The sequence below is a fragment of the Eremothecium cymbalariae genome, chromosome 2, assembly GCF_000235365.1.
Source record: "Eremothecium cymbalariae DBVPG#7215 chromosome 2, complete sequence".
NCBI lineage: Eukaryota > Fungi > Ascomycota > Saccharomycetes > Saccharomycetales > Saccharomycetaceae > Eremothecium > Eremothecium cymbalariae.
Genome location: NC_016450.1, coordinates 836,430 through 861,274, shown reverse-complemented (window position 1 = coordinate 861,274; position 24,845 = coordinate 836,430). Strand labels below are relative to the sequence as shown.

Below are 24,845 nucleotides of genomic sequence, written 5' to 3'. Positions count from 1 at the left end.
GTTGCCTAATGTTGATGAAAAATGAAAATTTAAACAACAAAACACCAAGATCTACGCTGATACTTGTTGCTTCGGTTATCAATAGTAAATCATAACTCTTTGTATATCGTACATAACTTGTTGAGAGTTTATCTTGTTTAGTAGGGGCGAGCGTTCGCAGCACTACGGTTGTTTGTCCGGGTTACTGACGGAAACAAAGAGGCCAGAGAAAGTAAAGCTTGTGTAATGTGACTACAGAGTCTGGGGCTAGCAAACACAAGCAAGTTTACTTGTCATGCAAAGGTGAGAATATAAGTAGAGATGTCTGATAGTAGATATTCGCAAGTGGAGAATAGCGTATGTGTTTGATGATAATGATGGTCAGATGGACATGAAGAAACAAATAGACTAACATGATGATCGTGATGATGATTGTAGAACAATAGGAGACTTGATGAGTTATCTAATAAGCTTTCCACGTTTAGAAACATAAACAGAGATATAGGTTCGCAGGCTGCAGCCGACAATTCCTTTATCGATGAGATGCAGAATTCTTTTGGTGCGCTTATGTTAAATATCAAGAACTCATCAACTAGGTTAGCAAGGTCAATGTTAGCAGGGAATAATATTTGGAGAATGGTTGGGCTTTCTCTATTAGTGTGTTTTATAATATACAATATGTTTAAATTGTTCTAACAGTCAAAAAAATTAATAAGATGTGCAGGCCAGCATAGCATAATGCTTAAATGCTAGTTTAATTTATGATTTATAAACATAGATATATGCGTAACAAGCTATATCCGGGAAGAAAACTGAAATGGTCACGTTTTGTAGTTTGCAGTTTATTACATACCCTTGGAGGCATCTTTGCCTAGTCTGTAGTTACCAATTGCTTTACCCCAGCTTACTTTCGACCTGGTCACGGGTAATCTTCTCCTTAATTTGGCGAATTCACCTTCATTTAGTTCTCTGAAGGATTTATCTAATCTTGCTTCAAATGCAGATTCTAACTTATGAATGGTCTTGACGACTTCGTCCACTTCTTCCTCATCGAAAACCTCACTGGTGTTAAATTGAACATTTCCATCCTCATAATAATGAGTGGATACATGGACATCTCCCTTTAAGCTTCTTGAACTTGAATTATAGATATACTCCGATTTCCAGTAGCCGCTCCAGTAGTTATTAGGACTATAACGTGTGCTAACAATAATAATGACCAGCTCATCTGCGTTATCGGCAGGAAGTACTGTATATGTGCCAGAACCTGGGAAACTACCGGATATATAGTCTCCCAACTGTTCGTATATATCTTTTTGTTCCTTGGTAACATCTACCTCATGAGATTCCACATCTAGACCAACCCTTTTCAAATGATCTACTGAGAACAAAACCTTATGAAAGGGGTCATAAAACTTAGAACCTTGCTTGTTATATTCAGTAGCAAATACATAAGAACCATTCAAATCAATGGGAAGGCGCTTTGCAACGTTGTACTCCCCAACCACTTGAAGGATGACATCGTTACTCTTGTTGTCAGTAACTGTTGCTAATAACTCTGAAACTGTGTTTATTTCTTGAGGAGCGGCATCAAACACCAATTGGGTAATAAGGTCCACAAACTTTGACATCTTATATTGTGGAGATCGTTGTCTGAGGCGCTTTCTTTCTAGTCACTTTTCATAAAGGGGATGGAATTACGTGTGAACTAATGCTTTTTTGTCCGTTTGTTGATCAAGGAAATAAAATAACACTTTTCTCTTGATGAAGAAAACAGTTGATAAAAGGCATATAAGTTGTTGAATCAGCATGACATGATTTGAGATATACATTCTTATTACTACAACTAATAGTTTGATGGTTCATTTGGGTACTGAACTGTGTAGTTACTACTATCCATATACATCTGCCGAGGCTGGTTTTGAATTCCAGGTCGTATATTTTGAGAAGGACCATTTACATCCTGCGGGTTTATCACAGGTCTTGGATGTGCATAAGCAGATGAAGGGTAATATGTAGGTTGATACTGCATTCTGTCGTAGAACTGTGATTGATTGGGAGACATTGGGATTGTCGATGAATAAGTGTTTGCAGCACGATCCAACATTTGGTTATAGGTAGCTTCTGCATTTGCAAGTACCTCCCTTAATGAAGTCAATTCCTCTTTCTTTTGAGCATATTTACCTATCATCTTTGTTATTTGGGGTCTCAATGGAGTGACAGTAGCATAAAGGTCGCCAATCTGCTGACTTTGTGAAACATCCACATCATTGGACGTTTTTAACGTTTGAAGTAATTTGTCTACATTTCCATTCTGCTCAAAGATTTCCCGTTCTTGTTCCAATTCTCTGGCTAGCTCCTCTGGAGTTGGCTCAGGACATGGAGTGACATAGTTTAGGGGGAAAATACCAACCTTCCCACGCAGTGTACCCCTCCACCAATCTTTATACACCTGTTCGATTACGGTAATCACATCACCTTTAACAAATGATAGTTCATCAGATTCACTAGCATTTAAGCTGTACATGGCTCGTACCTTCTTGACTTGAAATAATTGGGACGTATGTCTCTGTTCCTGTCCCGGGTGCAAACCATCCTGGTGAGTAACGTCCGGCTGCATTGGTTGCATACCCGACGTAACCGTCTGACTATATCTTGCTTGCTGCTGCTGCTGCTGCTGTTGCTGCTGCTGCTGTTCCATAAGTGATAGTCTCAAAGCCTCCTCTAGATCTCGTTCCTCCTTCAGCTTTGAATCTTGGCTCATTTCCCTTTTTTGAGGGACTTCAGGTTCACTAGATAAATGGGGGTACTTCCTAACAATCTTTAAATGCAAATCCATCATAGACTTCAAAGATGGATCACCTTTAAACGAATTCGCTAACTGCTTCACAACCTTAGAAACCTCTCTCTTAACCGCAAGGTGAACCTGCTTTCCCTCAACAAGACCATAGAGTACCCCCGTAAAATGTTTAGAGGCTATGGCTTGCTGTAATCGAGACCCGCAGTTTTCCGCCAAACATGACACAAGCGACATCGTCCTAAGAATCACATTGGCATCATGCTGTTTCAAACGAGCCTCAACCGTATTCATGACATACCGACATGCTTCCTCTGGATCATCCCTTACTAAATCGCAAACATCTAGAAGGTATTGCCAATTATCAGTTTTTAACTTCGCATCAGTTGCCCTTAGAACAGAATTTGAAACTTCTTGCTCTTCAACCATAATTACTCCCTGGACTCTAACAATGGCTCTGATCCACACTGAGCTGCAATCCCCCTGACGTGCTGCATGTGTATTCCATTATTAAAACGAATTTCTCGAAAGTTAGGAACTCAACTTTTCCAGATCACGTGATATGCTGATTAGCACTTCATACATCGATAAAAAGCGTCAGATACGTCTTTGTTTCTCCATGACAGCTTTACAAGGAATGATAAAAACACCCAGATATCAAGATCCTGTTAGGTTTAGACAGCTACTCAGTACTATCTATCCTCTTGGAAGTTTTATCTATTCAGTTAAAAGAACAATTGGTGTTAGAGCAGAGCGATTAGATATTGGAAACGAACAGACATTCTTCAAACAACCACAGAAGAAATATATAACTTATCGGACGAATCTCAGTGTTTTTATTATCCAATAATACTGGGAAAATGCAGGATCGACTAAAAGCAGTGGAAGGTACGCGGAGGCGTACCTCTTCCATTGGTCATATTGGATTAGGAGATACTACTCCCGGTCTATCTACGATGCCCGAAACTACGGCGTCAAAAATGGCTGCGAAAGCTCGTCGAAGAGCTTTATCTGGTACCTCAGAAGAAGAAATTGGGAGTTTCAAGAGGATTTGGTTGAACTATAGGGAGCTGACTTACCGCCATTCTTGGTTGAGTCCGTTGGTAATTTTGGTGCTTGTTTACACATTTTATTTCACTTCTGGTAACAAGACTGAATCTAATTTTCTTCATATGTTTGTTTCGATATCTTATAAAGATAAGAATTCGAACATGTATGGCAAAGGTATCAAGGATTTATGTTTTGTGTTCTATTATATGATCTTTTTCACATTCTTACGTGAATTTATGATGGAGGTATTTTTACGTCCTATGACGTTATGGTTGGGTATTACTAGTAAGCATAAGATGAGAAGAATGATGGAGCAGGCATATTCTACCTTTTATTATGGCCTATCAGGGCCATTCGGTCTGTATATCATGTATCACACTGACTTATGGTTATTTGAAACTGCAGCGATGTACAAGACTATGCCTGATTTAAAGAATGAATATTTATACAAGATATTTTATCTTGGCCAAGCAGCATTTTGGGCTCAGCAAGCATGTATTTTAGTCTTACAGGTCGAAAAACCACGGAAGGATTTTAAGGAGTTGGTATTTCACCATATTGTGACATTAGCACTAATTTCACTTTCTTATTCATTCCACTTTACGAAGATGGGACTTGCTGTATATATTACCATGGATGTCTCAGATTTCTTCCTTGCAGTATCTAAAATTTTAAATTATTTGGATTCTATTTTGACACCCCCATTCTTTTTATTATTTGTAAGTTCATGGGTATACTTGAGACATTACACCAACCTCAGGATTTTGTGGTCAATACTAACCGAGTTCCGTACCGTAGGCGACTTCACTTTGAATTTTGCAACCCAGCAATACAAGTGTTGGATTTCATTACCTATTGTTTTCTTTTTGCTACTCTGTCTACAGCTTGTTAACCTCTATTGGTTGTTTTTAATTATAAGAATTTTGTACCGCATGATAGTCCAAGGTGTTCAGAAAGATGAGAGAAGTGACAGTGAGTCCGAAGATTCACCAGAGGAGTTGGGAAACAAGAAAAGACAATGATCTTCTTCATTAGTCGAAATGATATTCCTGCAAATATATCTAATTAATTGATTTTTTTGTTATTTTTCTTCCCATCTGAACTTGTAGAAGATACATAAACTCCCTTTTTGCATAACATTCCCATTGGCGCATTATATGGTCCAATATGCTGAAATATGCATACGTCCCCGAATATTTAGTTCTAATACCGGAAATTTAGTGGTGCTCTGGTTAATACTTATTATATATCTGAATACTTATGTACAAGGTCTGTTTTTTAAAGTTCGAGCTTGGATATGGGATCTTCTTAATGTTAGTGTTCAACAACTTCTCTCCGACGGTTTGCTAACCCCTTCTCACCAGCCTTCGCTAAGATACTGATGAGCAAGTTAACAGAACGCAAGGAGTCATCATTACCTGGGATAGGATACGTAACAATCGATGGCTCAGAGTCTGTGTCAATGATACCGATGGTTGGAACTCTAGCCTTCATAGCCTCTCTTAGAGCGTTCCTGTTTTCTGTAGGATTCAGCACGATTAACAAATCGGGCTTTACAATGCTTACTGACTCATGTAGAGACAATTCTCTACCTGTAGGTTTGCCAGAATAATCAACCTCATGTCTGTCCCACACACTGGAGATTTCAATAGGATTAGTTAGAGTGCCCGGAATCCATCTGGAAGCAACATAATAACCATTAACTCTATCTGCAGCCTTCTGTAAAACACGTTTCTGGCCCTCTCTAGTCCCCAGAAACAAAATAATACCACCACGTTCGGCAACACCTTCGACAACCTGTGCAGCTCTCTTCAAGTGGGAAAGAGTTTTATTTAAATCGATAATGTGAATTCCCTTATACGTACCATAAATATATGGTTGCGTGGAAGATCTCCACAGAGAAGTAGACTGGCCCAGATGCACACCAGCTGCAGAGAGCTTATCAATTGATAGCTTTTCCACAGATGGAGGGTTGAATATATCTTTGTGTGGGAAATAAACGTCTTTAATATCAGCACCCAGTCTACCAGTGTGGGAGGCATGCTTTAACTGACGTAAAAATAGCTCTTGCTTAGAATATGCTTGATCTTTAGACGTTTCCACCAAGTAAGGAAACTCTTGTTCGGGTGAAAACTTAATATCGAAATCAAGAACTTTAGTGGAATTATTTTGAGGTTCCAGGAACTTGCTATATTTCGCATATTTTCTGAAAAATTCAAGCAACCTCTCATCCAATTGTTGTTCCTTCTTTGTCGACGGACTATTCATGAGTTCTTTTAATTCTAATGCTTTTTCCATAGGTAACCGAGATGCCTCTTCAAGCATTTGCTGTGCTTGTATATTAAAATCACGCAGCCGTTCTTTAGATATTACTTCACCATCAGTGGAAACTTCAGCAGTCGCTTTAACTTCGGTAGACTGCAACCTGATTGACAGCCTGGCATTCCTTAATACATTTCTAGCCGCAAATCTCAGTGACATTGTGACTCAGGACACGAGAGATCCTTAGTTCTTAGACCGACCAAGCAACTCTTCTCTATTTAGACTTAAAACCAAATATCTAGACAGAGTTATAAGAACATCATTCCAAAAATTTTTCACACTGTCGCTGAAAACGAATTCAATGAAAAGGAACTGGACGAGCCATTTGTATGAAACTTGAATATATAACGAACACCATCATGAATCTGTCAATAAATGGAGGCTATATTAAAACGTATCATTAATGAAAATGAGCAAAAGTCACTTATATTTGTGCTTGGAGCTGGGCCTAGAGAGTATTTCGAAGTGGAGTTACCGTCTGGAGCGTTCACTTATCCGTCAGTTCAGGCTGTAGCGAACAGCCGGCACAATGTCAAGATAATGTTCCTAGACAAACTCCAGTATCTCTTCATGTATCTTACAAAGTTTGAAACGGAATCTAAGACTGACTTCAAGACATTGGTTATATATGGACTAGATGTGTTGCTAAAAGTTGCATCTACTGATAGTCGTCTGAGTGTGTCGCAGGTACGACTAACGAACTTGATCTATAACATATCATTTAGAGTTGCAAAGAGACATGGTTTAGATTTCGAATTCGTATTGCATAGTACACCAGCAAATGCTGAGATGCAGAAACTTGAAAGTTATTGGCGTCACATTTCATCAGCTTCTGATGATCTATGTACCATAGAGGGTCTTAATTGACTCACTCAATATGATATTATATGGGCTTAAATCTATTTTTTTAACAAAATAATGTACACTACTACATCTGTATTTACATCTTCATATATGCGAAATGATTGAAAAGGAATATTATTCCATATTGATACCTATGGCCTCCATATTTGCCGATTTATTGTCGTAGAAAGCTGGTATCTTAACCTTGAACTCAGCAGCAGCAATCCCAAACTGCTTTAGAATCAATGCCTGACGCACATCTAAAGTTTGACCCTTCTCGCATACCAAGTACTCATTCTCCAAAAAGATCTTGCCGTTCTTAATTTTTGTAGGTATCTTAAACTTGTTACGCATCGTTGGCTCCAAAGAATGTACCATAGGTATATCTTCTTCCTCCGGCGTCTGTCCTCCTCTAGAATACACCACCCCGGCAGGAATCTTAAACGTCAAAGGAGCCTTCGACTTTGCCCTCGAGTAGTCCGCCTTTACATACGCCTTGAAATACTCTTCAACAGTCACCTGCTCCTCATCCGTAAACAATAACCCAGTAACCCCATCAAAATATTTGACTAATCGATGAATATTCTCTTTATATTCCGTCTCCCGATTAGCTCCCAAGGCCTTCGCTAAAACCTTCCGCTTCCCCAGAATCAGTTTAGATCCATTCCAAGCCCCCCTGATTTCTTGCAATACCGGTGTCCTGATATCCTCCAACTGCAGAACCCAAACAAATCTATACTTATCTAGCGCTGACCTCACCTCATCGAAAATTCGTTCCTTATTCTCTCTTCCTTTCTTCTCCGTCTGAGCCAAAGTTACCAACTTAGAACGCTTAGATCTTGGCATATTGCTCTCCAATTATAGTAAACCTACCAGAATCCGTTTCTAAACACTATTTGGCTAAGAATATACAAAAAACCTGATGAGATGAGATGCCCATTATATTTTAAAATCCTAAAATTTCAACTGAAAAATTTTCCGAGCCTTTAAAAAGCGACAAAAGTTTCAAAAAGGAAGGTCCGTTTTTGGTCACATGATTACGGTTCGGGACTTGGGGCGGAAGGACACCATCTCTTACGGGGGTTGATGGAACTTAAGCCATAGGTAAATGGATGATTAGAATGTATTTGCATGGAGGAAGCAGCATCAGGGTAGACTGTTGCAGCGAGAATTTGGTGTGAAAAGGATAGTGATCATTTCGACGGATACAAGATGAATCGAAGGGAGGAACCGTATGACGAAGACGGCGATTACGCTATCAGTGGCCATGATGAGGAATATAGTGACGAACAGCAACTGCATGAGCAGGAGGTAGAGGACGGAGAGGAAGAGGTGGAGGATAATGAAGAAGGAGAGGAAGAGGTGGATGTAGATGAGGAAGAGGAGGATGTGGCTGAGGAAGAGGTTGGATCTATAGAAGGGGCTGCTCCGAATGGGAACTCGGATAGGTGGGTTTCCTCATTGCAGGAGTTATTGGGAACACTAGCACATGGTATGGAGGGGCGCCGAGGGTTAGATGAGGTTTCAGGTTCTCGGAGGGTTAATCTAGTGGATGTATTTCCAGAGTATCGGCAGATGTTTGGAATGATGGGTGGCGTAGGCCGGGGAGAAGGCAATCGGATGCATACATTGGTGGAGAATGTAGTGAATGCTAAGAATGATCCATATGTCGCCATGGAGTCGTTGCGGGAGATTAATGAGCAGCTTTTGATGCTGAACCCACTTACTGCGGAGAGAACGGTGCCACAGCTGGAGCTGCTGAAGGGGATTATAAATATTATGGATCATCCACAGTTGTCAGAAGAATTAGAGTTACAGCTGATTTCGTGCAGATGTTTGTATAACCTATTTGAGATGAATCCAGATATGGTATCAGCAGCTGTAGATAGGCATGTTATTCTTGCACTGCAGAAGAAATTGGTAGAGATTAGCTATATTGATTTAGCAGAGCAGGTTCTCGAAACCCTTGAATATATATCCAGGTTATCCGGTAGGGAGATCTTAAAGTCAGGATGCTTGGTGGAATGTTTACAGTATGTTGATTTTTTCACAGTGCATGCACAGAGGAAAGCTGTTACAATTGTATCTAATGCTTGTGCATGTGCCAAAGCAGCAGATTATGAACATATTTTGGCCTTCTTTCCACTATTGAAAGGGGTTTTTATAAACAACAGGGACCAAGGAATCTTGACGAAAATGTTGAACGCAATATATTCTATTTCTGGTACACTGGGCCCTGCATCAGAGAAGCAACTTGAGTCATTGATAGATTTGGAAATCATAAAGAGGATTATAGCTGTTGTCTCTTCGTCGGACATAGATTTGGATGGTAAGCTTAAATCTTTGGATATTCTATCGCAGCTAGTTTCAACAAGTTCTACTATATGCCGGAATATTATTGAATCTTGTGATATATACGGTATGCTAATGGGCTGTTTTAATGATTGCAAGAAAACTGCAAACTCAACATTGCATGAGGTATTGATGTTTGTACCAAAACAATTGCTAGTTAGTATCTCTCGTTTTATTACATTGTTGCTCCCTACGGAAGATGAACAGCTACTTTCTATTGATGGGCCCAGGAATCTAAATGTTGATTCAAATAGTGCGAAGTATGTAAGCTTGGTGAAGCAGCTTACTCCGTTCTTGGCAGAAATTTATTTGAACACTGTGGATTTTGATATACGTAGATATCTTTTGATATCGTTTGCTAGAATTGCTTCCTCAATGAATTCTAACCAATCATATATCGATAAGCAGTTGATTGGTCTCATATCTTCAAGCATCACACAAAATAAGTCTACTTACTGTAATGAAAAGGGTGATAAACTTGTCGCTGGAGGGCTGTTGGTTGGTTTGCTTTCTTTGTCCTCTATAATGATTGCAAAATGTGCAGCTGAAGTGCTTCCTGCGTTAAAGAGAGAAGGTACTTTGGAAATGTTGAAATCTTTATCTGAACATCTGCACGGAGCTGAGGATGATAAAGTTAAAGAGAGTACTAAAGATTATAACGATGGGGAAGAACAAGAAGAAGAGGAAGAAGAAGAAGAAGAAGGTGACACTCACGATAGCATAAGCTCACATTCTAGTGATGATGATTATGATATGGAGTTTGGTGATGTAGATGTTCCAGACCATGTTAAGCCGAAGAAAATGAATTTTACAGTTTTTAGGCCTTTGACCGTTTCATATATTGAAAAAAAGCTGTCATTGTTATGCCAATATTTAATGGAAAACTTCTCTTCAAATGAGGAATCTGTGATAAATGAATTGAGGGAAATAGAAGAGCTGGTTTCACAGCTGCATATGGTCGATTATTCAGTCGAAGAATCCGCATATTGGGCCACTGTATGGGCCACTGTAAAGGAAATGATATTCCAGGACAATTTCACTATCTCAGGATTTGAATTTATTTCTACGGGATTATCTGAAAGTATCTCTAAAATTATTAAAGCACATCCATCGAGAACATCGACATGTCAAAGCATGTTTATAAAAGTTTTTGATGATAAGTTGGAATTGTTGATCAAGACATTACAATCCGCACTAACAAAACTAGAATCTTTTGAAATCATTGACTGTGGTACTTCAGAAAGACGTGCAGCATCTTTGGGTAAGCAAATGAAAATAAGACTTGAATATATTGGTGATATGAAAAAAGATGTTATACCAGCTGGCCTTTCATCATTAACGGTCAGTATTCATTGTATATCATCATATGAAACTCTAAATGAGTTTTTAAAACACCGGATTGCACAATCAAGGTTTTTAAGCTCTATTCTACTGCTTTCAAATCCTCCAAATAGTTCAGCCTCAGATGATGTGAAAAACATGAACTTCCAGTTCCAAGTTGGTGACGAAATAATAAATTCGTCTGAGACAGTTTTTGGATCTATATTCAAGTATATTTCTAATGCCAACAAGAATCCAAGTCAGATCTGGAATGAGATACAAGTTATTAAATACAGGAGAGTTTATGAGCATCCAGATTCTGTTAACTTGGGCCGCTTATATCCAGAGCATGTCTTTACTCGCGAAGAATTGAAGCCAATTGACGGTATTTTGGATTTATTAGCATGCTGTTACAACAGCTCTTTAGATCCTCATTTATTTATTAATCCTAAAATAACTGTCAAGCTCTCTCGACAATTAGAAGAACCTCTTATCGTTGCTAGTGGTGCACTACCCAGATGGACCCTTCATGTTACCAGAAACTATTCCTTCCTCTTCCCATTAGATGTGAGAATGTTCTTTTTACAAAACACTTCATTTGGATATGGCCGTTTAATTCAACTTTGGAGAGACCGGACCGATAATGAAAAGGATTCAGCTGGGGAGGAACAACTGCAACAATTGGGACGCCCAACAAGACACAAATTGCGTATCCTAAGAGAAAACATGTTTTTGAGTGCATTAAAAATTTTATCAAAATATGGTTCGAGCCCTAATGTGTTAGAAATCGAATACCAAGATGAAGTTGGAACCGGTATGGGACCTACGTTGGAGTTTTATGCTTCTGTATCAAAGGAATTCGCAAGAAAGTCTTTACAAATGTGGCATTGCCCAGATAATGATACTGATGACGACGGCTTTGTAAAGGGGCTATTATTTCCTTCTCCGCTTTCACAAGACAAAAATGAGGTCAAAATATTGGAACTATTTTCTCACTTGGGAACATTCATCGCACGTTCCATGCTTGACAACCGCATTCTTGATTTTCGTTTCAATAGGGTATTTTTCGAGCTGATGCACTGCCGTGTGAGAGGTGAACAACTAGACTTCACCCATCCCGAAATACTGTTTGAACTTTTGGAAATTATCGATCCTCAATTAGAATCTTCGTTGAAATATATATGGAATAATAGGGATAGCGCTTCACTGGAAGCCTTATCCCTATACTTTGTTCTCCCTGGCTATAAGCTACAACTTATCGAAAATGGCGCTAACATCCCAGTGACTTCCGAAAACGTTGCTCTATATATATCCGAAGTCTTTGACGCATTTTTAGGGTCAGGGATTGACAGACAACTCACAAGCTTTATTGAAGGCTTTTCGAGAGCATTCCCTTACTCCTCTTTACTAGTTTTAACCCCGAACGAGCTTTGTGACCTCTTTGGAAGAGTCGAAGAAGATTGGTCCATAGAAACACTATACTCGTGTATTACTGCTGACCACGGCTATAGCATGGACTCCCCGACTCTTCACAACTTAATTGATGTCATGTTTGCCTTTGAAAAACATGAGCGAAGGCTTTTCTTGCAGTTCTTAACAGGCTCCCCAAAACTGCCAATTGGTGGCTTCAAGAATCTAAAACCACACCTAACTGTCGTTCTCAAACACCCAGAAGGTGACCTAACCCCAGACCAATACTTGCCAAGCGTGATGACCTGTGCAAATTATCTGAAGCTTCCCAAATATACCACCAAGGATGTCCTACGCTCCCGCATCGTGCAAGCGATGAACGAGGGATCTGGTGCATTCTTACTTTCGTAAAAATACCACCATCACATACCCATATATATATCTATATATATAACTGGTTATCTATTCAATCTCTGCAAAATCCTTCATTCTCTCAGACGAAGGAGGCCGCTTCACTCCCTCTTCTTGACCACTGTGCTCTTCGAACCATGCATTATGGCTCTATCGGCTGTTTCTTCCTGCTGCAGATAAAGCGAAACCTTCTTTTTGCACCTGTTCTTTCCATGTAAAGTAAAAAAAGCAAACCCCCATTCTGCCTCTGCAGGTTTAAACAAACGATCTATCAAAGAATAAGTCTATATACATACGTAAATGATCACTTCCCTCTTCACTCTTGCTACGCTTTCCCTCTGTCTCTGTATCTGTCATAAAGAATGTGGTAAAATCTGTTCAATTGTACAGAAAAAGGCACCGGGAGTATCAGTCGCTGTCGTCGCTACTACCAAATCTTCGACGCACAGCATACCCAACATGAAATACCCAGTACGCGTAACCATACAAAGAGAATCGCACTGCCGAATCCACCTAACCCCTCAACCAAATCGACAAAAACTTGACTGCTTTCAGATAACTGCAAGATTCTATTTTATTACTTAAGAAAAACGACATATATAATATATTTCCACGTCCCCCTGGTCCCTTCTCTCGCCACATTTCCTTATCGCATGAATACATACTAATGGCATGGCATGGCATACCATGCCATGCATCCATCCATCCTTGGAGAGAATGCTTGCTTGTTATAAAAGAAATAATATTCCTAAATATATATAATATCTAACTTTTTCTTCCCTCTATAAGCGACAAAACAAAACAAAACAAAACAAAACAAAAACGAAACTAAGTGGCAATTATACTATAGTTCATAAAACCCAGGAAAGAATACTGCATTTGCCAATCCAGAGTTCCACTTTTCTGCCTGGAAGCTTCCCACCACTACAGTCCTTTCTGCATTCATTCTGATAATATCGCGCGAATAATTTACGCACACGTTATTACATCAACCAATATAAAAACATTACATTACCTACACACACCATAGAGATAAAAACAAAAATACAACAAGAAAGGTACCTTTTAACAGTGAAACAACGATAAACAGTGTCAATCTTATTCTTATTTTTTATTTTATTTTTAATCAATTGAATTGTTCCATTTAAGAAACGGTGTTTTTCCTCTTCAGAAAGTCTCTGAGTTGCGTTGCAAGAGAGAGAGACTAAAAACAAATAAGAGAGAAGTTACGGAAGAAGATTACGAGCACCCATACAGTATACCATCTCTGTCCAGCATTCAAAGCAAGTGGGACAAGCACCTTGTTGTTTTTATTTGATTGCATAATAAATTGGCGCTGCTGAATATCTTTTAAGGGAGTTTCTCTTTCACTTCTCCGGTTTGCGATTTTGGACTTTTTGGCACGTGATCAGATTACCCGGGTTTAAGCATCAAGCAAGCAAAAAAGAATTGCAAAAAAGGCGTCTGTTCTTTTTTATTTGTCCTTAAACAATTGTATCGGGGAATTACAATATTATCATAATATAATATTGTAATAATTATAATTATAATCTAAGACCAAAAGGACCACACGGAAAAGCAGAAAACAGACGACGGCAGGTTGTGGTTAAGAGACACAGGACGAGATAACAAATAAAATTGAGAGAGGTTTTTGGAAAGTTTTTATTATATTTACCAAGCATTCACTTTGAACTGACTGCCTTTTTTATTTAATTTTTTTTGTGAGAGCAGGAAAGGAACAGACTTTCGAGATATTGGATTGGGTCAATTTCTAGAAGCTATAGTATATATAGTAATAGGAGAGACGTGACAGGAAGTTTGGGAAGTTAGAGGGGCGAATTGGTTTTATAGTCCCGAGGATAAGAACTTCTGTAAGAAATTTAAAGGAGTGTGTTTGGGGTTAAGAGGAAAAATTTGGAAAGGGAAAAAAAGGACAAGGTTTTGTAAATTTTTGACTGTCTTCTATTTTTTGGTCTTTCTTCGAGCCAAACCGTAATTTAGTTGTGTTTTTTTATTGAGCGCAGTTTTTCCAACTATTATTGTTGTAATAGTTGTTTTAGTTGAACAGGTCAGGGGAGAGAGAGACCAGTGTGGTATATATATAAAGAAAGAGGATGTCCAGGGTTAGCAGCAATGGGGAGACTCTTCCGGGAGGGTTATCAGAGTTGGTTTTGAGTGATGGTGTTAAGGCGCAGCAGCAGCAGCAGGTTGATGGCGGGTATGATTTACCGCGGGCCCCCGGGAGTTTGAATGTGAATGCATTGCGGGAAGATGATGGGAAGGACGTGAACGATCTTTCTGACTACAAGGCTGTAGGTCCGATTGGGTCTGGGGTTAGTGTTACTTCTGTAGAGGAAAGGTCTGGGGTGTTTGCGAAGGTTGATGGTGCATTGGATGATCCGATTCAATTTACACGGGTATCCACATCCTCGGTACTGAGTAACAGTTCTTCAGCGGTTTTAGAACAGGAACGGCAGCAGCGGCAGCAGCGGCAGCAGCAGCGGCAACATGAGCAAGAGCAAGAGCAAGAACAGGAACAGCAACGGCAAGCGCAAGAGCCAGAGTTGCGAAGGAAAAAGGAAGAGCAAAATGGATATGATCACAATGGCGATGTAACTACAACTATAACGGAACATTCTTCTCCAGAACGTAAGCGAGAATCGCTGAGTAATAGTTTCAGGACGCCTCAAGATTATAGGAATCCAAACTCTCTACCGGGCTCCGGTCCTAGAACAATACCAGCTGATTTTGCCGCAAGTGCAGGTACACCTCCCACATGTGATGTGACAAATTCTACACTCCGTGCGTCGGGCCGCTCTGATGGAGTCGGGTCGTATTTTATGGAGCAATATTCGGATACAAGGTATAGTTCATCGTCGGGGGATGTTAGTCAGAGGGTAGCATCAGATGCGATTACGCCAAAGAAGACTATGTTAACACAAAATGCTACCCATTACAATGATGAATATGAATCACCGCTGAATGAACTCATTTCTTCTAGCGATGAGCACAGTGATACCGCTCATATAATTTCTGAGGAGCCTAGCAACACGACGAACACCAATATTAATGATAACAATAATACTAATAATAATACTACTAATAATCATAATGGTAATAATAACAATAATAGCAAGAGCAACAACAATATATCTTCCCGTGCTGCTCAATCATCGTCATCATCATCATCATTATCATCCCCTCAGGTTATAAATACTACTCAAGCATTGCATGCTGCACAGGTGGTTCATGCTGTGCATGCAGTTCATGCAGTGCATACCTCGAACATTGCTACTCACACGGCTTACCTTTCCAATTCAGGAAATGTAGAACTACACCATAGTTCTGCCACCACCGCTGCAACCACCAATAATTTAGTTACTCATGACTTTCCACCCACTCCTGTTATGAATCAGAATGGATCCTCTTTCAATGCGCACAATGGACCAGGTACTGTAGCTTCACTACCGAACAAGTCGCCATTCAGAACAGTAACATCTCCGTTTCCAACTTCAAGAAGATCGAGGCACTCCACTGGGTTTGGTGATATATCGTTACCTCGCAATTCAACCTCATCTACTTCAAGCAACGAACATAAAAAGTCCAGAGGTGGTCGTATGAAGGGAGTGCTGTCTTCGTTTGTACAAAATATACGCCGAAATTCACAAGGGGAGAAGAGGAGATCCGGTACTTCCCTGATGAAAATATCTACTCCGTATAATGCCACACATGTGCATCATGTTGGTGTGGATTCAAAAACAGGAGAATATACCGGTTTACCTGACGAATGGGAAAGATTATTGGCGTCTAGCGGTATTTCTAAAAAGGAACAACAACAACATCCGCAAGCCGTGATGGACATTGTTAAATTTTACCAAGATGTAGCGGGCACAAATGACGAGGATAAAGTTCTTAAGACCTTTCCCGTAAACGGCACAACGGACGATCTTTCTAGTTCTCCGTCGTTCAGAACGCACTCGTTGTCTTCGTCATCAAGGTTTGATAGTAACGAACATTACGGAAGCTCTTACTCTACTCCAGGTTTACAATCTCCTATGGTCTTTAGTGATCCTAACCAACAGCAGTCGTATCAACAACAACAGGATGAAAAGTTTATTCCAAGCAGGCCAGCGCCAAAGCCACCGGGGTCTGCTGCAAAGGCAGAATTTACTTCACCCCTTGTATTTGACCAGCAGTCGTCAGTGACAACCACACCGAGGACTCATAGAAGCTCAAGTCAATCTTCTGGGTTCATGGCTCTTGCTAGAAAAGCTACGTTGACTAAGAACAAACAGCAGCTTCCACCAATACCTTCGGTGTCTAAACAAACAGATGATTATGTGGGTGGTTCGCTTAGAATGGCGCCTCCTGCACCACCACCTCCTCCGCCTCCCCCAATCCAAAAGGATGGATATACAAAAGAACATGACAGAGAGAGGGAGCGGGAGAGGGAAAGAGAGCGAGAGAGAACAGGATTAGGTAGAGAGAAAGATCATCAAGCGGCCACAAAGCAGAATCAGGTAGCATTAGAAAGGAAAAGGGAAGAAAGGAAAAGGCGGAATCAAAAACTCCAGAGCAAACTGGCTGAGATTTGTTGCGTCGGCGATCCAAGTAAAATATATCGTAACCTAATAAAAATTGGTCAGGGTGCATCAGGTGGCGTTTATACAGCATATGAAATTGGCACTAATGCTTCTGTTGCAATCAAACAGATGAATTTGGAAAAGCAACCTAAAAAGGAGCTGATCATTAATGAAATCTTGGTTATGAAGGGAAGCAAACATAAAAATATTGTTAACTTTATTGATTCTTATTTGCTAAAAGGAGACCTATGGGTCGTAATGGAATATATGGAGGGTGGTTCTTTAACAGATGTTGTAACGCATTGCATTTTGACGGAGGGTCAAATTGCCGCTGTCTCTAGGGAGACATTAAGGGGGTTGCATTTCTTGCATTCTAAAGGCGTTATTCATAGAGATATTAAATCGGATAACATTTTGTTATCTATGGATGGTAACATCAAGTTGACGGATTTTGGTTTCTGTGCGCAGATTAACGAATCCAACCTAAAAAGAACTACTATGGTGGGTACACCATACTGGATGGCTCCAGAGGTTGTCTCGAGGAAGGAATATGGTCCGAAGGTGGATATCTGGTCCTTAGGTATCATGATCATTGAGATGATTGAAGGTGAACCACCTTATTTGAATGAGACTCCACTAAGAGCATTATATTTAATTGCTACTAATGGTACGCCAAAATTAAAGGACGCAGGAAGCTTAAGTTCAGTATTAAAAAGATTTTTGAACTGGTGTTTGCATGTGAACCCTGAGAATAGAGCAACGGCAGTGGAATTATTGTCTGACAAGTTAATTACCGAGGTAGCAGATGATAATAAATCCCTCGCACCACTAGTCAAATTAGCCAGAATGAAGAAGCATGCTGAAAAGATGGACAGTAGTTTACATGATAACATAGACTGAAGGCATGGTACTTTTTAAGATATAGTTTTAACAGGCACTAAAGTTAAGATGCCGAATTAATACACAAAAGATTTTTTTTAATCCAGGTAAATCTTATTACATCAATCAACCTTAAATGTTATATATTATATAGGAATTAACCGGAAAAGTAGGTCATACATATTTCTTAGTTATATTAGTATTATTGTTGGTACGCAATTTGTATTGTCTCCGTTGAGTTGTGTCCACCTACAAGCATCATATACCAATGTTCTAAGACGATTGTTTGCCACGGTCTCTGTTAAATGCATTATGGTGATGTTAAACTCATATTACTTGAAGAGGAGCCCAAAGTTGGTGAGCTTGATTCCCTGGTCTTATTGTCGCTGCCATCAAAATCCTCGGGAACAGTTACTTGGACAAAAAACATCTTAGCTTCATTACGACCAATATTTACAAATGCATAACTGTTGAAAGCTGGAACTTGGAATGATGACCCCTCAGTGCAAATGAACTTGTTTTCGGATAATAAGATTTCGACAATCCCTTGGATAACATAGAATGTGATAAATGCATTAAATGAATCGCTCGATTCCTTTCTTCCTTCAACTGGTAAAACCAACGTGCCGCTGGCAAATAATTCTCTATGCTTATCAAACATAACTGCCAAGGTGAAATTTTCATACTCTGTTTCTTTGGGTTGCTCAGATTGTGCTAGACCAGGAGCAAATGCGACAATTTCATTCCCCTTTTTGTCGGTAGAGACATTAACATTACTTTGTAATATGCCATGCTTCAACCACTCAGAATTTTCAAGGTCTCCAGATTCTATTTTTGCTTTAATAGGCTGGTTGGGATCTTGGTTGAGTAAGTTTTGAGCAGTTGCATTCTTTTTAGGTCTACCACGAGGTCTTCCCGTTGGAATATAGTTATAAGGTCGTGCCTTAGTTTTCGTGTTCGTCTTTTTTCGAGATAGTTTTGCATCTTCTTCATCTGCTTCATGGTCATATGTTATAATTTTATCAATTTCTAGGATTGGTTTATCAGATTTCCTTTTATATACAACTTTCTCATTCCTCCAATATTCTAAAGGTGGAACACGAACACGTTTTGATCTCCTCATACTACCTACCATATGATCGTCTGCCGTTAAGAGATCTTTTGCCTGCTGTTGGATATATTCATCATCGGAATCTAATACATCAGATGATGAAGATTCATTGTCATAGTACATTTTATTATTTTTATCCCTTCGACTTAACGCAGCATCATCATCAGCTGAATCAGGGTCGGAGTCGTTTTTTTCTTCGCCAGAAGACTCACTGCTACTACTGCTGCTGCTACCTCGTCTGGATACACTATCCACATACTCTCTATCCTCTTCTTCGGCACTCTGAAATTCAAAATCATCATCCATTTCATCTTCCAACAATGCATTATCAGATGTATTGAACGAGGTGTTATCCCTTGTAGTTTCATTATCATCTACTAGATCAGGGACATCTCTGTAATCATCGATTGCCCTAGCATTTGGAGTTAACATAATTGTAGAATCATTTCCTCCATGTTCCACTTCGTTTGGAACTTCGTAGTTAGTCGTGTAAGTAGTACCATGCGGCCGTTCCTTTCGCTTCTTTTGTGGCACTTGTTCAGTTGGTATCTCATCCCCTGGGAAATCTTGTATTGGAGATAAAAAGGAACCATCAACTTGTTGAGGGATAGAAAAGTCGTCATATTGGGTATCTGTTGGCGTCCTTTGTCCTGAAGGTAAGAATTGCTTCCGAACTTGAGGGGCAGATGATGGAATTCTAAATCCATCTTCGTCCATAAACATCTGAGCCGGAAGGGATGGGACGGGAAGTTGTTTTAGATTGCCTAGCAATGAAGTCCTCCTACTTCTTCTTCTTGAGCCAATCGTACTATCATCATCATCAGCAAAGAACTCGTCAATATTCTCCATACTATACTCATCTTTGTTAATCGTTTGTTTAACACGCAGACCAGTTTTACGGGAAGTAATTCCCAAATTCATATAATCCATTATAACCTAATAGAACTTTTACCGCCTCAGACACTTTCTTATTACTGCTTTGTTGACGTCTTTTTAGATTATATCGGTCTGCTATCAAGTTTTGAATCTACCTTAAATAAGACAAAACTTGTTTACGCATTTTATGAGCGCGAAACAAGATTGATTAAGTGACATACTCCAAATTATGGGCGAAATTCATTTGCGTGATAAACGCTGAAAATATATCAATTGAATGTTTCTATGGAGAACATATAGTTCTAGTTGGCTTTCTCCCTCGGATTACAAAGAATGAGGGCTCTTCTGTATATATGTAGTTAAGTTTATCTAGTATCTGTTGTACCTTGATCCTAACTCGGGGTACACCGTCTAAGCTATGCAAACCCCTCCCAGTTACTATAACTACATCTGGAACGTTTAAACAAGATTGATTTCTGAGGTTTTGGCAGTTTTGTTCGCGGAGTTCAATTTCTCGATGCCACCATTTTTCCAAACATGGCTGAATTAGCACTTCGGCATCGTTAGATGTAAAGCCATGCAAATCAACTCTAGGTTGTGATATTATTCTGTTGAAGAATTCTTTTGATTTGGCAAAGATACTGTCTGAAGAAAACATATCAGGAGTAAAGTTGACATTTGCGGAGCGTTTATTCCTGATAATACCAGACTTTTTGGTGAGCATGGTGTTTAATTGCAAGGAGTCTTGCTTAAATTCTTTCCTTGGATGTGTTAAGGATCCGCCATTAGTTTCTAATATAAATACAGCGACTGCCAACGTTTTGTCTATATCGCCATTAAAGAATTCAAGAGCTGATTCAAAAAACTTGCGCCTTATGCTTTTGAATTGGAGGTTGGTTCGAAGTATATTTTCCAATTCTCGAGCCTCCTTATTCTGGGAATTATATCTATAGGGCCGCTGATGGCTAGAGAAACTCTCTTGTTTATCTGATTCGTTACCAGCACTCTTAGAGCGTGGATAATTGTATGATTTGCTATGGGCAAATCCATATGCAGACTGAACTTTACCACCGGCCCCCATTATTTGGGCCTGGGGGGTCACTGTGGAATTGGGATTACTATCTATTGTTTTATATTCATCTTCCCAGTCATATATTATGCTTATTATCGACTTCGTTGTGTGAAAAGAATTTTTAAATAATGCAGCTTTTGCAATTCCTTCGATAACTCCAGTAAAAGTTTTGATTGTGTCAACTTTTTGAGACAAAGACCCCCATGCATCCTTCTTGTTCACCTTATCAGTATCTTTCAGGCTTCTAACCTTCTCGTATTCCTTTTGTGCCTCAATATCTTCGTTCGTCAAACCTTCGAAGGTTAACAGTGTATTTATACATTTATCTACGTCGTTGCCATATTCCTCATAAATACGTTCAACATCATCCGCAGATAGGCTGGGAAACATATCAATCAGAGTTTCTATACAAGAGATTGGGGAAACCGTAAGGATATCATCTTTCTCTTCTCTCTTAACATCTTCCTCTGAATTTATCAATATAGCGCAAGCAATATTCAAATCACCCTCTGCACCTTCTAATGCACTTTCTAACGTTTGAGTTGTTTCATGTGGAAACAACTCTTGTAAAAGATCAATACTCCTCTTGCAATCCATAAATAAACATTGATGAAGCTGATTCCCTAAGTGTTAATGATTGGTTATAATAGCTATGATGTCTATTAAAAACTCAGAGTTGCCGGTGTTGTGTGTGTAATTTGCAAACTTATTTATTAACTTTGTTATAAATAATAAATACTTCATGTTCGATAAATATCACCATCATCACATTTGTAAGTCATTGGAACTACATAGACTGATCAAACTAAAAGATGACGTCACTTCTCAATACCCACTTCACTCCCTTTTCCACCATCTGAGCTTCATGCAGTAAGCAATCGTCGCCGTGCTTATGCAGAAGTGCTAGACCTTTAGACGGATGTATATACTCTGCTTTATTATTGTCTGGTGCGTAAAATATAGTATCACCACCAACCAGAGAATCGCCTCCTGAAAGATAAATTAGGAGGGTCCACTGTGTTGTTCCTAGTTGATCCAATTTGACTGATTCATCATAGTGTTTGCCGAAATGATGTCCCTCTTCATAGCGATAAACCCTCAGTTGTGGGTTCAATCCCTTTGAATGCTTAAACCCCAAGACATCAATTATATAGTTATCTTTTTGAAGAACTCTGAAGAGCCTAGCCCATATTATATTTGCAACTTCTGAGCTTATTACAGATGCTCTATCGTTGAAACGTTCAGCGTAATCCTTCGTTCTTCTTTGACAGAATGATTCCATAGTATTTGATACAGAAAAATGGGATATTATGGATTCACAAATCTTTGCATTAAAAAACTTGGGGAGTAAAATAACCTTGTAATTTAGGATACATTCTGGATAGGGCAGGAACTCATAACTCTTGGGCATTGATGTTCGATCATCATTTAACTTGTAAATGGCTTCTGGGAATAAAGCTGATTCTGAGTCCCTTGATATGCGTTTGACTTTCTGCTTTTTAGCCATACCTTGGTATTATTCAATATTTGAAGGGTCTATAAGGGGAGTTATAGGACGCTGGTATATTTGGTCTATTTTAATAGATATGTGGTTGTGGAACAGAGCTGTTGGTATTGGACGGTAGAACCAACAACGAAGAACGAAAAAGCACTCACACAAAGGTAAACAGAACTTTCACCTACAACATAGCTTACTATTTAAATTACAAATGTAAGTTTGCAAACCTGCCTAATAAAGTTTATATAATTGCCTGGCCACATACCAGATACGAGAAATTCGAAGTACATGGAAGCAAGAGAATATAGGAGAGAACTACTGGCGCATTGTTGACATTTCGAAGGGGAAGATACGGAGTAGGAAAGTCTAAATTGCCAAGTAATCTCTGAAAAGGTAAAACTTAAGAGCTTGACTTAAAACAAGCAGACGGAATCTTTTTTCCGCATATTATTATTGGTATGCCTTATTGCTGTTACTTTGCAAACATTCCTCCACTAATGAGTCTATGCGAGCCCTTGTGTATGCAGGGCCATAACCATGGCAGACTTCCGTGCCCTTCAATTTCTGCATAATCAAATAAACGTCGATATCCTTATCCAGCGACAGTTCATGCAGATACTCCCATGTCGCAGGAACAGTGAGTAACTTCTTACCATCGGCGACATACCGAACTGCATCACGCCCGGCAGAAAGCTCCTTTTCTATCTCCCGTTGAAGTTCTGTACTGTCATCCTTGGGTGGAAATGTGAATCTTTCCTTCTCTGGGTCAGCTACAACCCCAGGTAAAGAGCTACCCTTTCTTTGCATCAAAATCCTATTCTCGTTATGTATAACAAAATTCTGCTTCTTCAACTCCTCCATCTCTTTATTCAAAGCATCCCTATTCTCTTCGCTCTCCTTCAATCTTTGCTCCAACTCCTTAAGCCTGGCTTCCTTACGTTCACGGAAAGCCTTCTGAGCAGCCCTATTCTGAGCCTTCTTCTTCTCCTTCACATAACCATCATCAAACTGCTCTAACGTTGGAGACATAGCCTTCACGCTCACATTGCCACTACCTTCATCAGGCATAATAATCGGCGACGTACAATCCGTATTCGGTGTGGGATTGGGACCACGAACAAAAGTTTCATAAGGACCCTCTCTATCACCATTCATGTAGCCAGTAGCATCGCCATTAACCCGATTCTTCCCCTCCGCATACCCAACCTCCGCATACTCCTGGACATTTGGAAATAAAACAAGATCATCATTAGCCCCCTCCAAATCATGTCCTAGTAATACATTCGGGTCAAATCCAGATCCGCCCGGAATCAAAGGAATTTGAATGCTAGAATTATACACCGTATTATTTGTATATGGGTGCTGATTCTGATCCATTCTTTTATACTGTTTTTTTGCAACCTAAGTCTAACTATCAAAGAGAGATGAAGTGCTTCGAGATTCCTAACTGATACTGATAATGATATCGGTAATAACTATAATCAAATCTCTGGCGAGAGTATCAGATATTGGTATATCAAAAGTCAGTTTCTTTCCTTCCAAAAAACTAATATCAAAGAAGTCGCCCTATAAGCCCAACAGTAATAGTGCGAAACCCAAAACCCGTATAGATACCCTCCAATATACAGTAGAGCCAACAAGCAAATAGTGAGTTCTAGTTACCAGATGGATTGCAACAGCTTTCCAGAATAGCGAGCAATGTGAGCAATGGTTAACATTAATATAAACTTTTCTTTGACTCGTTTAGTGCCCCTTTGTGCAGTCCGTAAATCAGTACCCCCCATAAAACGATAGGCTACAAAGCCATTGCAAAGGACACGGATGTAATGAATGGGAGGACTGCAACAATTCCCTTGGGGTGGGGGATGTGAGATTCGTACAAGTCTGCATTCATTATGGATGCAACAACTCAACATGGTTTATTTCAGAATAGCACGATTGCGATTAGGTAGCGAGGAAGAAGATGAGGTTGAGGTTGTAGTGGTGATGGGAGGGAGGCCAAATCGGAGCATGGTATATGGAGATGGATATACGCATCCCTGTGAGTTGCTTACATTAAGGTACGTACAGCAGATATATGATCTTATATGGGAGTTGCTGTCTAGTTTTAAGAGGAACTGGCTGCTGGGATGATTGAGGTGTGGTCCTTTTTATACTCAGGTATAGTTGTAATAGTTTATGGGGTTGAATGGTATACTAAGAACTCAATAATACTTAGTCATCTATTTATTTAGGATATTGTTTTAGACGTCAATAGCTTAGTAATGCCGACTTAGTTATCAGTAATAATTATTCTGTTAACGTTCGAAGTCTCAATTCGTAGATGTTCCGCTTATGCCCTA

At 39.5% G+C, this 24,845-nt stretch overlaps 13 protein-coding genes across 13 annotated transcripts; 5 read left to right on the top strand and 8 right to left on the bottom strand.

Moving 5' to 3' along the window:
* Positions 1–300: 300 nt before the first annotated feature.
* On the top strand, positions 301–675 carry SFT1 (Sft1p; the record flags this gene model as incomplete). Its single annotated transcript, XM_003644941.1, has 2 exons — positions 301–336; positions 418–675. 2 exons carry the CDS (start codon positions 301–303, stop codon positions 673–675), a joined length of 294 nt encoding a protein of 97 aa, XP_003644989.1.
* Positions 676–824: 149 nt separating this feature from the next.
* CAP1 (Cap1p) lies at positions 825–1,610 on the bottom strand (the record flags this gene model as incomplete). The annotated part of the gene is made up of 1 exon (XM_003644940.1): positions 825–1,610. One exon carries the CDS (start codon positions 1,608–1,610, stop codon positions 825–827), a length of 786 nt encoding a protein of 261 aa, XP_003644988.1.
* A 215-nt stretch (positions 1,611–1,825) lies between these two features.
* HSE1 (ESCRT-0 subunit protein HSE1) lies at positions 1,826–3,205 on the bottom strand (the record flags this gene model as incomplete). Its single annotated transcript, XM_003644939.1, has 1 exon — positions 1,826–3,205. The coding sequence occupies one exon, from the start codon at positions 3,203–3,205 to the stop codon at positions 1,826–1,828; it is 1,380 nt and encodes a 459-aa protein (XP_003644987.1).
* A 431-nt stretch (positions 3,206–3,636) lies between these two features.
* Ecym_2439 (TLC domain-containing protein) lies at positions 3,637–4,848 on the top strand (the record flags this gene model as incomplete). The annotated part of the gene is made up of 1 exon (XM_003644938.1): positions 3,637–4,848. The coding sequence occupies one exon, from the start codon at positions 3,637–3,639 to the stop codon at positions 4,846–4,848; it is 1,212 nt and encodes a 403-aa protein (XP_003644986.1).
* A 292-nt stretch (positions 4,849–5,140) lies between these two features.
* MRP4 (mitochondrial 37S ribosomal protein uS2m) lies at positions 5,141–6,307 on the bottom strand (the record flags this gene model as incomplete). The annotated part of the gene is made up of 1 exon (XM_003644937.1): positions 5,141–6,307. The coding sequence occupies one exon, from the start codon at positions 6,305–6,307 to the stop codon at positions 5,141–5,143; it is 1,167 nt and encodes a 388-aa protein (XP_003644985.1).
* A 216-nt stretch (positions 6,308–6,523) lies between these two features.
* Positions 6,524–7,015, top strand: SHU1 (Shu1p; the record flags this gene model as incomplete). Its single annotated transcript, XM_003644936.1, has 1 exon — positions 6,524–7,015. The coding sequence occupies one exon, from the start codon at positions 6,524–6,526 to the stop codon at positions 7,013–7,015; it is 492 nt and encodes a 163-aa protein (XP_003644984.1).
* Positions 7,016–7,126: 111 nt separating this feature from the next.
* On the bottom strand, positions 7,127–7,837 carry MRT4 (ribosome assembly factor MRT4; the record flags this gene model as incomplete). Its single annotated transcript, XM_003644935.1, has 1 exon — positions 7,127–7,837. The coding sequence occupies one exon, from the start codon at positions 7,835–7,837 to the stop codon at positions 7,127–7,129; it is 711 nt and encodes a 236-aa protein (XP_003644983.1).
* A 366-nt stretch (positions 7,838–8,203) lies between these two features.
* Positions 8,204–12,484, top strand: UFD4 (putative ubiquitin-protein ligase UFD4; the record flags this gene model as incomplete). The annotated part of the gene is made up of 1 exon (XM_003644934.1): positions 8,204–12,484. One exon carries the CDS (start codon positions 8,204–8,206, stop codon positions 12,482–12,484), a length of 4,281 nt encoding a protein of 1,426 aa, XP_003644982.1.
* Positions 12,485–14,598: 2,114 nt separating this feature from the next.
* STE20 (mitogen-activated protein kinase kinase kinase kinase STE20) lies at positions 14,599–17,967 on the top strand (the record flags this gene model as incomplete). The annotated part of the gene is made up of 1 exon (XM_003644933.1): positions 14,599–17,967. The coding sequence occupies one exon, from the start codon at positions 14,599–14,601 to the stop codon at positions 17,965–17,967; it is 3,369 nt and encodes a 1,122-aa protein (XP_003644981.1).
* A 289-nt stretch (positions 17,968–18,256) lies between these two features.
* Positions 18,257–19,987, bottom strand: MIF2 (Mif2p; the record flags this gene model as incomplete). Its single annotated transcript, XM_003644932.1, has 1 exon — positions 18,257–19,987. One exon carries the CDS (start codon positions 19,985–19,987, stop codon positions 18,257–18,259), a length of 1,731 nt encoding a protein of 576 aa, XP_003644980.1.
* A 229-nt stretch (positions 19,988–20,216) lies between these two features.
* On the bottom strand, positions 20,217–21,602 carry CUE2 (Cue2p; the record flags this gene model as incomplete). The annotated part of the gene is made up of 1 exon (XM_003644931.1): positions 20,217–21,602. One exon carries the CDS (start codon positions 21,600–21,602, stop codon positions 20,217–20,219), a length of 1,386 nt encoding a protein of 461 aa, XP_003644979.1.
* Positions 21,603–21,810: 208 nt separating this feature from the next.
* On the bottom strand, positions 21,811–22,512 carry Ecym_2431 (uncharacterized protein; the record flags this gene model as incomplete). The annotated part of the gene is made up of 1 exon (XM_003644930.1): positions 21,811–22,512. One exon carries the CDS (start codon positions 22,510–22,512, stop codon positions 21,811–21,813), a length of 702 nt encoding a protein of 233 aa, XP_003644978.1.
* Positions 22,513–22,953: 441 nt separating this feature from the next.
* On the bottom strand, positions 22,954–23,880 carry YAP3 (Yap3p; the record flags this gene model as incomplete). The annotated part of the gene is made up of 1 exon (XM_003644929.1): positions 22,954–23,880. The coding sequence occupies one exon, from the start codon at positions 23,878–23,880 to the stop codon at positions 22,954–22,956; it is 927 nt and encodes a 308-aa protein (XP_003644977.1).
* Between the last annotated feature and the right edge of the window lie 965 nt (positions 23,881–24,845).